General features: G+C 51.0%; 1 protein-coding gene across 4 annotated transcripts in view; it reads left to right on the top strand.

Moving 5' to 3' along the window:
- The window catches only part of LOC125614648 (transmembrane protein 132B-like), a 44,855-nt gene that overhangs the window by 20,384 nt on the left and 11,754 nt on the right, over positions 1–12,717 (top strand). The window contains exons 1-2 of one of the 4 annotated variants that reach the window (XR_007345221.1): positions 10,396–10,623; positions 11,786–11,857. The exons of 1 other annotated variant lie outside the window; for it this stretch is intronic. Coding sequence is in view for 1 of the 3 variants with exons in the window: in XM_048797569.1 (XP_048653526.1) it covers positions 10,621–10,623; positions 11,786–11,857 (75 nt within the window). In the remaining 2 variants the exon portion in view is untranslated. Of the gene's footprint in view, positions 1–10,395; positions 10,624–11,785; positions 11,858–12,717 lie in introns of those variants that run through there. 2 more of the 4 variants (XM_048797569.1, XR_007345220.1) reach the window with 2 other exon arrangements.

Here is a 12,717-nt window from a genome sequence, read left to right as displayed (position 1 = left end):
ACACCTGTATTAATCTCAGATGAGGACACATGATTGGGGGAATAAAAGGTGGTGTAGTGTCGGGTTCTAGGAGAGGGTGCTGTGGACTTTTATGTGATCAAATCTAGTGTTTGAGAAAACAGTCCCTTACCCAAGTGTACAGGTTAGTGGAGAGCCCAGGATTCCAGGTTGGAAAGTGGAGGATTCTAAGAAAAGAGGGGGGAAGATCAGTGGAGCAGAGGAAGGGGGCTGAGGAGGGGAAGGAGGTACGGGAAAGGGAGGACTGTGGAATGACATGGGCCAAATGATGCTAGGCACATACGAGTGTCCCCCATGGATCTCACTTTATCTATACGGCAGTGATTAAGGAAAACACATGAAGGCCAGCAGAGGAAGGGGACAGGAGGGATGAGGGGCAGGGACGAGGAGGCACTGGGGACTGAAGTGGAGCAAGGACATCAGGAGGACCCACCACTGAGCGAGACTGTCACGCACTAATGAAAATGTGAAGAGGGCCGCCCGGAGTCTCCCCGCCACATGGCATGGTGCGGGTGCTGTGATTGTGCACACAATCTTTCCAAGCTCTAATTTAAATAAGTAATAAGAAAAATGTCCCAGGAGAAATAAGCACCCAGAAGAGAGAAGAGGGGCTCTTGACTGGGCGGCTTCATCACCACTCTGTCCTCTCTGAGCCTCAGCCTCTTCCTCTGTGTGGGGGGGATGGCCGCACCTTCCTGCTGGCCCCCGGGGATGCTGTGACTCTGCTGTTGCAGCTGATGTGAGGAAGGGTGTGTGGGGGGTGTGAGTCACAGCTGCCCCCAGGAGGGGGAGGCGTGCAGGTGCTGGATAAGCTGGCCATGCAAATGGGTGTCCTTACCCACAGGAGGGCTGGCCGGTCTCTGATTGAGACTGACATCCTGTGTTGGTCGTCTGGAGCTACCTCAGCAAAGCCTCACGGAGGAGGTGTCTGCACAGCAGGAACTTATTCCTCTCTATTACCAAGGCTGCAGTCCAAGGTAAAGGTGCTGGTGAGGGAGGTTTGGTCACAAGCCCTTCTCCAGGCTCCAGGACAGCTGCCATCTGGCTGTGTGCTCTTGTGACTTCTCCGTTGTCTCTTCTTATAAGGACACTAATATTGGCCCCACCTTTATGATCTTAATCAGCCTATTTTCTTCCTCAAAGGCCTCATCTCCAAAGTCTCCACAGTGAGGGTTAGAACTTCAACATTGGAATGGGGGGTGCAAATATCCACATTGATGGGTAATTCCACCTGAATTAGGCAGTGATTGAGTGTGGCCCAGCCCTTATGCAGAAGGCTTCCAAGTCTACCTGGACATTTGAGAAGCTACAGGAGCAGATGGTCAGTTCCTTCTCGGGGGAGCTGTTGGGCCACCGTCCTAACTTTAGATTGCAGCCCCGCCAGGTTTCTAGGTTTCACCCTAAGTCAGACCAGCTGAGAGGGTCATGCTGGTGTGCCTCAGAGCTTTGGGTCAGGGACCAGGTTGTCAGTAGGAGCTGCAGAAAGCCCCATCTTATTGGACCAGGTGGGGTCATGTGCTAGACCTTGAACCAATCACTGAGGCCTGAGGAATGCTGGATGCTGGTTGACTGTCAGCCTGTGCCCTGGAAGCACTTGTGCTGGAGGGGTGGGCTCAGACTAGCCAGGAGAACATGGCCTGAGAGGGGTCAGGGGTCAAGTTCCCCAGTGCCCCAAGCAGATGTGGGGCCAGACTTTTCTTGTCCTTAGATATAGCCAGTGCCCATCTTTTTGAAATAATAGGTCACTCTGTCTTCTCTCTCTGGGTTTTTTTTTTTTTTTTTTGATCCTTCATAAATGATTTCCAAAGTCTGTGATGACAAATCAATGTACAAATTGGATAAACACTGGGCACCTGTGAACAGCACACTGTCTAAATTACGGGGTTCAGGGACTGTCTCTTTGCTGCTATTCCGCTTCACCTGCATTCCCAACAGCAAACACAGCTCCTTAATTTGCAGTATTCAGGGCATATATTTTTTTCTTTGTCTAGTAACAGGATTAGCTCAAATTAAATATCCAAAATAGCTCATCTGTCCCCTCGCCTTTAAAAGGAGCTTATTTGGGGAACAGAAACCCAGAAGGAAATCATTGAACCGCACTTGGCTTCCTGCTCTCACGGAGCCACAAACCCTCTCACCCTCGTCTTCAGGGGAAGGTAGGCAGAGCCACCAGCCACCCGGCATCCATACTGCTTCCTGGCCCATGGGTGGTCTGAGCAGGGTGTCATCAAACAGCTGTCTTGGACCCCAGGGTCTGCCAGGGGCATGTTTTAGAGACAAGATATGTGTGCCATTGATGAGGTTGGACAGAGTAACTTCTTGGAGACAGCTACGTTAACCCTCCTGTTTCCCAGAGACAGCCAACCACTGTTTCCTGGGTTGATTCTTTGAAAACAAAAAGTGAGACCTGTGCAAGCTTTCAGGATGTACAGATAACTGAAGCTTGTGACTTCATCTTCACACGAGGAGCTCCAGTCAATAGGCAGTTGCTCGTTTGCAAACTGAATTTTGAATTTGATATGAAAATATGCAAATGCCACACTAATTTCCCCAAAGTGTGGAGCAACTTTTTTTTTAAAGAAGAAAGATTGGACTTTCAATCCAGGAAGAGCCACGTGATTGTCACTATTTTTGTCTTCCTAACAAGGTGAAGGTCAAGGTTTCATCTTGTGCCTTGCTTTAAATACTCCAGTAAACCAAGCCCCCACAATGGCTCCCCAAAAAAGGTATGTCCAAAGGTATGTCCCCTGGTACCTGCGAATGGGAACACACTTGGAAACGGAGGCTTCTCGGTTAGGGATCTGAGAAGATCCCATCCTGGACTTCTCCAGCAGCCACTGTCGTTAAGAGCAAAGGGACAGCTGGGATACCCAGACGCTGTGTGGAGATGAGGTGGGGATTGGCCATGTGCCCCCCCAGGCCAAGGCACTCTGGGAGCCACCAACACAGAGAGACTGAGCCTTCTTTCTGGGTGATTATGGCCCAGCTGGTACCCCAGCCTTTCAAGATAGTTTCTGTCATTCTAAGTCACCAAGATTGTGGCCACTTGCTATGGCCTCCCAGGGACACTGATAATACAAGCCCACTCATGTGCTTCAAGACTCAGACGAAGAAAGGATACAGTTGGATTTGATATAATTCAGCTGTGGAGACAAAAATAGGTCTGCCGCCTGCGGTTTCATGAACTTGAGTCCTGAAACCCTTTTCCCAATGCTGGGGCATATGGTAGACTTAGTTTGAATTATAATAATATGGCAAACTGCTTATTTTAGATATTAATACTTAGGTCTAGTAAGGAAAAGGTGCTGCATGATTTATCAAACGGATTGGAAGGATGGCTTCAATACCGACACCGCACATTTGGTCTTGGCAGGAAAAAAAACCATGGAGACGAGCATGTAATTTTCATCAAGTTCTGCTTCTTGCTACCTTCTCTCAGCTCCTCCCAAGATAGAAATTCTAAAATGCTTTGAGTGGAAAAAGTGGGACAGTCTTCTGTCAGTTTCACCAGTTAGGATCTGCAGGCTTCTCTGTTGACAGATAGATTGTTCATGAAAGTTCTTAATTAGCCAGGCTCTTCTGAGGTGGCGCTTGGTTTTGAAGGGGGTTGGCGAGGCCCAGGAGGGAGGGCTGGGGAGTTTTCTGTGGCCTGCCTTCCCTTCCCTCTCCCACTCGGACTCCGCACTCTCACATTGTGGTGTTCATTAATTTGTTCAAACACGCTAAGATTTCCAGGCTTGTGCTAGGCTCCAGGAAACCAAAAGTATACACAAAACCACACCCAAGACAGCCAGGTGATGGGTCCCAGGAGGAGGCATTTATAAGGCACTTTAGGGACACAGTCGGTGGAGGAAGCAGCTTGTCTGCCTGGGAGAAATTGTCAGTCAGGAAGGCCACACGTGGAGGCTGGGCCTTCGAGAGTCTGGAAGGATGGGTGGAGAAAAGTCGTGATGGGAGTCGTGAAACCAGCGACCCTTCGGAGCAGCTGCCCAGGGCCCAGCAGGTCCTGAGTCCTACCTGCATCACTCACATCAACACTCAGTCCACTTTAGAGGCCCAGTGACCAACCACCTCTTATGGATAAGGAAACTGAATCAGAGTAAGTCTGGGTGAAAGTCCTAAGTGGCAGGGTAGGACTTGGATCAGAGCCACCCTGAGCCACTGTGCCACCTGCTGGCTCCTGCAGGAGGAGGAATACTGTGGGGAAGGAGAGCTCGAGGCCCAGGCATGCTCAGGAGAGGCCAGCCAGGGTTGATCCTCCCAGGGTCAGTATGGGATGCTGGCACCCTGCCACGAGAGAAGAGCCGGTCCCCAGGACCGCAGTGGCCCCGCCAGGTGGGGTGAGAGGTGGACCTGCCGCTGGCCAGTGAACCCGGTGGGTCCTCTTCCCTCCCCTCCCTCTTGTGTTTCCCTTGCTTCTGGTTCTTTCCTGTCTTCAGAACAAGTGTCCGCTAGGAGCAGATGCTGGGGTCCAGTGAGGAACCAGCAGGCAGCGAGGTGGAGTTTTTCATCACACAGTAAGATCCGTCCCTTCTCTGGTTCCCTGTGCCTTATGGCCATTGGACCAATTCTGGTATCGGTCCATCGATGGAAGTGGAAGTTGTGAATCACTTTCAGTGAGATGGGCAAATTCAAGAGACAGGCAAACAGGTCAGATAATTTCCAAATTGTGGCAAGTCTGATGACTAAAGCAGGTGACATGGAAAACTAACGGAGAGCAGGGCGGGTTGAGAAAGACCCTCTCTGAAGACTAATGAGATGCAGAGACTCGCCTCACACCTGGCTCCGCGTCTCTAGCTCTTCAGGTGCTGCTGTGGGTCTTTCCTAAGGAGCAGAACTGTGCAGGGGTGAGGCCCGGGCTCTGGGCGCTGGTAGCAGGTGCAGCGCTCAGTCTTCCTACCTTGGCTGAGATCCTTGAGCCTCTGCGTTCTCATCTGTAAAATCAGAGCTCTGGCTCCTCCCCACAGACTTGTTTGTGGATTATGTGAATAAAGCCTGGGAGATGTAAGTGGCACCCACAGTCCTGGGAATGTGTCCGTACGCTCTGTCCTGACCCTTTCCACTCGTGAACCCGGCAGCCCCGAGTGTTTGCTCAGCAGCTGGCTTTTGAGATCAGCTGCTTCCCACCAGGAGACCTCAGGACAAGAGTGGTTGGTCCTTGCTGGACCTCCCCGGGTATAGGGCACTCTACCCGGTGTCCCTGCGCTGTCAGGTGCTGTTCTACGCTGGGCCCCACTCAGCCATGTCAGCCTAACCTCTGCAGGACACAGTGGTCAGTGGGCTGACCTGGGACAGCCGGTCCACACACCTGCCTCTCGGCTTCTCTAGAGCAGAAGGCCTCTGGCTTGCGAGGTCCCAGTCTCCTGGTTGGCTCCTCCTTGGTGCCTCTTTCTGTCTTTCTGTCTGCAAGCCCGGTTGGTCTGCCTCCCCTGGCTGCTCTGCTAGCTCTCTGGATTTGTCCCCTCCAGTTTGTCCAGGTCCCTTTGTCCTTTACCATTTTGTCTCATTCCATCTCCCTCTCTCTCTCTCTCTGTCTGTTCTCTCTCTCTTTAGGACCAAACTTGCTTGCCCATCGTCTCCCTCTCCCTCCATCTTCCCTCCCTCCTTCCTTGTTCCTTCTTGCTCTACTCTTCCACCTCTCTCACCTCCCCTCTCTTCCTTTCCAAACCATGGATCCGTCCACCCACCCACCCACCCACCCACCCAGTGGCCTGACTGAAGGATCGACAATCAGTGGAGCCTCCTTCCAGGGCTCCCCCTGCTCCCTGCAGTCACCAAGCCCTGGCCAGTTCACAGCACTATCAGGGAGTTCATTCATATTTAAGTAAGGCTATTCCTGCCAGCCCAGGTCTCAGCAGTGTCTGCTCACTGGTGCCCTCAGCCCACGTTTTAGGTTTCAATGGAGCCGATGCCATTTGCTTGCCAGCCTGGTGGCAACTGGAAGTTGTTTTAAATTTGAATTCAGCTCAGAATGGATGAGAGTTTTTTCAGACAAGAGAGAAATAGTCAACAGGTTACGCTGTGGTTAGCGGCCTGCCCATCGAGGGGAAGGAGAGAAGGCACAGGTGGCTGCTGTCAGTGTTGGAGCTGGTATGGGCTGCACAAGACCCATGGAGGTGGAGTGGAGGAGGAAGCAGGCTGGGAGCAGGGCAGAGCCGGTCTCCATGGTCCTGCGCCTCTCTGGCTCCTGTGCCCCATCTCTGTGGCAGTCTTGGTCTCTGGGGCTCATGGTTCTCTCTCACCCTCCCTGTCTCTGTCCAGCTTGGCTAACGGTGCCTGTGGGAGCCTCTGCTCTTCCGCTCTGGCCCAGGTTGGATGTTACTGCCCACTTTACAGAAGAGATGATTGCTGGCCCGGGGCCACTAGGAAGTCTGTGGTGCAGACGGATCTCCTGGCTGTAAATCGAGGGCCGTCCGTGTCGACCCATCCTGCTCTCCTGCCACGGGTGTGGGGCCTCCAGGGAAGGGTGCAGGATCCCGTGTCCTCTCCAGCTGGTCAAGTGAAGCATTTGAGAAACTGAGGACATCGCGACTTTGGTGTCATTTTGGAAAGTTGGAGCCTTGGGGTGCAGCTCCTCTGTCTCCCCCACCAGGACTCAGGGAGCAAAGGACACTGGCATGGCTGAGCCCTTGGGGGAGGATGACTCTGGTGAGAGCAGAAACCAGCTAGGACCCGTGGAAGCTGCTCTGCAGGTGAATTCTTGACAAGGACATGACGTGTCCTGGAATCCGAAGGCTGTGAAGGGCCACCTGCCTGAGCTCTGCAGGAAGCCTGCTCCCTGCCAGTGTTTCACCCACCTCTCCACCTCCCGCCTTGGCCACTCTGCTGGGAGGAAATGCCCAGCAACTGCCCTTTAGTTAATGTCTTCGTTTCCGGAAAGGAGTCAGAGAGGCTGAGATCTCTTCAGCCCCATTCCACATGCTTTATCTGGACCAATTGATGGTGACTTGTGGGGGACAAGTCCATTTTGTATAAAATGGTGACTTGGCACCTCATCACCATTCCCAAGGTGATGGGGATGAGGAGGAGGGAGGTTTCCAATGGATGGCCCCTGGGTCACATTGGGCAGCTTTAACAGGGTTCAGCATTTGGCGTCTTGTTTTACCTCAGGCAGTGTGGGAAACAGTGGGAAGAAAGAAGTGTGGTTCCTGCTGCCGTAGTTCAGAGCTGTGGCTTTAAGGGTCCAGGGCCCACTCCCTGCCCACCCGCTGCCAGTACAGAGGCTGCAGGGACTGGGCTATTTGTGCTGGGCTATTTGAGCCCCTCCTGACCCTCTGTGCGCCGGCCTATTAGGAATACCTTTCTTTGTGTTATTCAAGAACTCATAAAGAGCTGAATTTTGCAATCTCTTACTGCATTGTGGATAATAAATTATCCGAATCTAAAAATATCCCTTGGGTGCGTTGGGGAGGGGAGAAGGGCTGGTTTCAGAGTTACTTAATGCACAACAGTGGGACTGAAATCCTTCATTTAAATTGAAGCCAGTGTCTTTGCTCCTCTCTGGGTGAAGTTCACATCGCCTTGCAGCTGTCAGAATGAGTCTGGGTGCCTGCCACCTGAGTGTGGTCAGATTAGATTCCTGCCTAAAGGCCAGTGTTCTTGGGCCAGGGACCTGGGCATGCAGGTGGCCAGATCTCAGGGCTGTGGTCCAGAACCACAGGCTGGGGGAGGAACTGGGGGGAGCACATGAAAGCCACACAAGGCCATGGTAGGGGTCTCTGGGGACACTTGACTGTGACTAAAAATTAAGGTTCACATGCATGTAACATCTTTGTAGAGGTTTTAAATTTAAAGTCTCTATAAATCTACCTTTGATCCTTCAAGCTTTCTTTTGAGTTAGGCAAAAGAGTGGGATGGCAAGGTCTGTTGCACAGGCGAGGAGCTGAGTAGACTCGCAGGGCAGCCGGGTGATGGCTTCTGTGGCAGATCACATGCGCTCCCGTCCTGGCTCCTCACTTAGCAGCAGTGTGATTCTGGTAAAATGGGGATACAAATAGTAACCCTTCAATAGCGGTGTTGCAATAGCGATGTTTGAGGATGAAGTAAGATGTTAATAAGAACTGTTAAAATGTATCAGGAACTTACAAGGTCCCAGGCAGGTTTTGGTGCTTTATCAGGTATTGATACGTATCATTCTCTGTATTATAAACATGCATTATTATGAACAGCAAGTGCATGTAAATCATTCAGCCTGTGCCTATCACTTATGTTAAGGGTTTAAGATAAATTAATTGTCATTAGTCATGTTTGTTAGGTGACTTATATTCTGTATTGTTATGCATTTGTTCATCAGTTCATCTTTGTTGTATTTTCTTTTGGTTCTTTTGATTGTATCTGTGGGTCTGAAAAATGCATTTCCCAAATACCTTTGTTAAAATCCCCCCAATATCAATATTATCTCTCTCAACATAAACACCTAATATTATTTTAATGAAGTGTTCAAGAGTAAGTTATACATATGAGGTACTTTGTAAATACTTTGGTGTGAATTTCCCCAGAATCCTTAAAAAGGAAGAGTGAAATCTTAAAATCTGGAAATGAATGTCAACACAAAGAATTTTCCCATCCCTGGGCTTTATTCTTATTCTTGGCCCACTAGTGTCCATTGTACCAACCAACCAACCAACCAACTCTGGAATCATGTGTTGTATCTGTGCCTCTTGATCTGGAAGGGTTACCTGGTCTCTGTCCTTAGACCAGGATGCATTGGAGGGTACCAAGCAGTCACTGTGCAGTCCGGGCTGGCCTGGCCCTTGTTCCTTACCATCCTCACCTCTCCTCCTCTGCGAGACACGGGGTCTGTTCACATGTCACTAGTGATGTCACTGATGGCCTGGAGTGGCTGGTGTGTGCAGTGTCCGCACCACACAGCTGCCGTTTCTCCTCTTTGAAGTGAGCGTGTCTCCTGCACAGAGGGCCTTTGCGCTGTGCAGATATCCCGTTCCTTGTACTTTCAATCACTACTCGAATCCTCGCATGATTCTCTCTGGAACAGCTGTGGTAACAAATGGTGGCCACGGAGGTGGTGGTCTCCTTCTGCAGTTCCTTCCTCATTTACTGGTTGGAGTTCGACCCTAAGGACGCAGCTTCTGCTTCCCAGTGGTGTTGGTGTGGACTCATCCTAAGTTCATTGTCACCTTCTGGGACGACTTGTGGTGATGCTGAGCCGTACAGGTTCTGCAGCAGTGCCTTCACCTGTCTCCTGTGTCCATTTGACATTTTCTGAGCATACTGTTAGCTTCTGGGTATTTTCCGCTCATGACCTTGACAGTCCTCGCCTCAGTCTGTGAATCAGCCGTTTCTCTGAGCTTCTGCTTTCTTTCCTGGGGCATGATGTTCAGAACTGAAGTCTGGGCTCTGGGTATCCTAGCTGCTAAAGGGGTATTGTCTTTTGGGTCTGTACCCTCTCTGGACAGAACTGAGGAAAAGCCACACGCGTGCACACACCCACGGCCACACTCCACACATGCACACACGGGCATCCCACCCCAAGCTCCCGCTGGCCACCCGTGCCAGGTCCTGTTTGCAGAGCTCACCCTGACTCTCTCTCCTCTCCACCTTAAAACCCCTTCTTCCAGCAGTGAGAACCCTGGCTCTGGTTATCCAGCATGTCATTTGCTCAATCCTAGATACTAAAGGAGCTTTGGAGCTGCTGACCTACATTGCGGTGAATAACCCAGCTAGAATTCAAGATGTGTTTACAGTTATTTTTGTCTTTGCTCTGAGAGTCCAAATAACCTGCCCCAAAGTTACTTGAAACCACTAGATTCTAATGGTTCCAAACGATGGAGGTTGATTTTGCCACGTTCAACACAGATCAGCCTGGGGCTTTGCTCTGCATTGTCCTTACTTTGGGACCCAGGGTGACAGGGTGACTATCACCAGCATGGCAGAGAACAGAGGGCACAAGGACTTGCATTCTTGGGTCCTCTGTTTCAAAGTGAGTGCATCCGCCCACTCACCTTCTGTGGCCAGGTCCCCTCACCTGGTCACACCTACAAAGTGAGCAGAGAAGGCCAACCACTCTCTACGGCTGATGGGCAAGTCTGCTATCTAAACCCCGGGACAAAAATCTGTTTTACAGAGGAGGAAGCTGAAGCACTCGGGCTAGTCTTAACTAACACACGGATGCAGTTCATCACGTTCTCTGCTGCATACTATTTCACACTGTGTGTATGTGCCCACTGAGCCATGCCCTGCCTGTGGACGTTCAGAAGGTTTCCATCTTCTCTCTTTTTTTTAAATTTTTAATATTTATTTTTTAGTTTTTGGCGGACACAATATCTTTGTTTGTATGTGGTGCTGAGGATGGAACCCGGCCGCACGCATGCCAGGCGAGCACATTACTGCTTGAGTCACATCCCCAGCCCTCCATCTTCTCTATTGGACACAGTGCTCCAAAGACAACCCTTGAGCAGTGGGCTAGGTGGAATTGTTGAGCAGCACCGGGCCTCAGTCAGAGACTCCTTATTGCCGTTTTTCTTCTTAATAAAGTAAATATAGAACCAACCTCATTAATTTATTACAGGAATTGTATCAGGTACCACAAGAAGCCCTTCTCCCAATGCCGGGAACATAGATGAGCTTCCCAATGTAGCGGTTATGGTTAGTGTTATTGTTATTAGTGGAGCTGGGATGCAGTGGAGCTGTTACTGGTCCATGGCGCCAGGGGTGGAGTGTGGGCTCTGGCTCTCTGTGTCCCTTTGTGTGCTCTGTGAGCCCTTCTCCTGATCCAATGGGGCTCTGGGTTCCCAGTGTGGGAGCCTTGGCTGCCACCTTCCCTTCTGAAAGGAGGTGCCTGGGGCCAGTGCATCCTCCTCCCCTCCCTACCTCTGAGTCCTCTCCAGGGTTCACTGGGCCCTTGAGACCGGAGCTAACAGAGCTGCCATTGAGAGACCCTGGCCATCTGAGTGACAAAAAGGGGGAAGAGGGACCATCTAGAGCACTCAGGTCCACTGGGGCCTAGGCCTGAGGATTCCTCTGTGGCCATGACATGTGGAGCCACCTCACCCTGAGAGAGCCTGTGCTGCTCACAAGGCACTGAGGCCTCCTGGGCTCGCTCTACTGACCACGTTCCCGATCCTGCCAGGTCCTTTTCCTCTGACACAACTGTCACAGTGGCCATGTCCACTTGGTACATAGCCCTGCACCCCTACCCAACCCTGGGCGAGGCACGAGCCTGTTCCCAGAACAGTATTGCCTCAGTGTTCAGAACATGCAGTGGGTTCCAGTGTGTGTACAAGGTTCTGCAACCATCAGTGCTAATTCTAGAACATTCACATCACTCCTGCCACATAGGCTGTACTGCCCAGCGACCCCCATGCCCTTCATCCTCCACTCCCTTCACAGCCACTAATCCACGTCCCACCTGTTCTGGATATTTCACACACATGGAATCATAAGTTGTGTGTCTGGGCTTCTTTCTCTAAACATAATGTTTTTAAGGCCCGTCTCTATTGTGGTCTATGTCAGTTAATCCTTCTCATGACTCAGTGGCGTTCCGTTGGACAGGCCAGCTTGCGGGCAGCCTGTGATGGGATCTCCTTAGGCACCTGGCACTTGCCTTCACTTTGGGCACGTGCACAGCTCTTGGATGAGCATGGCCATACTTATGCATTCCCAAGAACACATCGCAGTCTTCCAAAGCCCTATGGTCATCTCCTTGCCCTTCTCTCCCCTTTAAGCTATTTGATGAGGTGCTCTCCATGCCTCAGAGAGCTGTGCAGGTGAACAGTCGCCTGTAATTGCTTTTGACAAACATCTCCAGGGAGAAGATGAGCCCAGAGCCAGGCCACATACAGCCTTGCCAGTGGGGTGCTCCAGGGAACCCACAGACAAGGTGTGTACCGTGGGTGGTTTGGGAATGCAGGTGGGAAAGGTCTCCAGTGGGGTTCTCCTCTCTGTGTGCCCACACTGCTGGTTTTTACTGGTAAGGTGGCATCATGCTTCAAAGCCATCGCAGAGCTGGAGAGTGGGGGAGTGGCCTCAAGTTAAAATGCCACCAAGGTCTCTGTGTTTGACCAGGACCTGGCCCTCTATTTCTTGCATAAATGCTCTCCCAGTCGTACAAGTGTTTGGGGCATCTCCAGAGCCCAGGAAACGTTATTTTGAGAATGTTTGCCAGTTTCCTTGTGACTTTTATGGAGAAGAGAGTTTTCTGATGGCCTCACTGTGACTTTGCCCTTGGTGTTGCCCTCATGGGATGGAAGTGCCTTCCACAGAGGAGTGTGGAGATGCTCTGTAGGCATCGGACCTGGGGCTTCCGCAGACGGAGCAGAAAAGACTTGTTCTGTGGTCGATGGTGGAAGTTTAGCAGTTTCTTCAACCAGATCATTGTTTTGATGTAATATTGGACATGGTGATTGCTTTCTCAATGTGCCGAGGGTATGTAGGGACCTACTTTAGGTTTTCAGAGAGGCTCAACTTATTTACAGTATTTTGAAATCTTTTCAAGACCCCATCCCAGGATGGGCGTGGTGGCACACACCTGCAATCCCTGTGGCTCAGGAGGCTGAGGCAGGAAGATCACAGGTTCAAAGCCAGCCTCAGCAATTTAATGAGACTGGAGGCAACCTAGCAAAACTCTCTGTCTCAAAATAAAAAATAAAAATGAAGGGCTGGGGATGTGACTCAGTGGTTAAGCACCTCTGGGTGGAATCCCTTGCACCAAACAAACAAACAAACAACAACAACAACAAA

The sequence above is a fragment of the Marmota marmota genome, unplaced genomic scaffold (assembly GCF_001458135.2).
Source record: "Marmota marmota marmota unplaced genomic scaffold, marMar, whole genome shotgun sequence".
NCBI classification, from domain to species: Eukaryota; Metazoa; Chordata; class Mammalia; order Rodentia; family Sciuridae; genus Marmota; species Marmota marmota.
The sequence above is the reverse complement of the archived record's forward strand: the minus strand, read 5'-3'. Positions and strand labels throughout refer to the sequence as shown.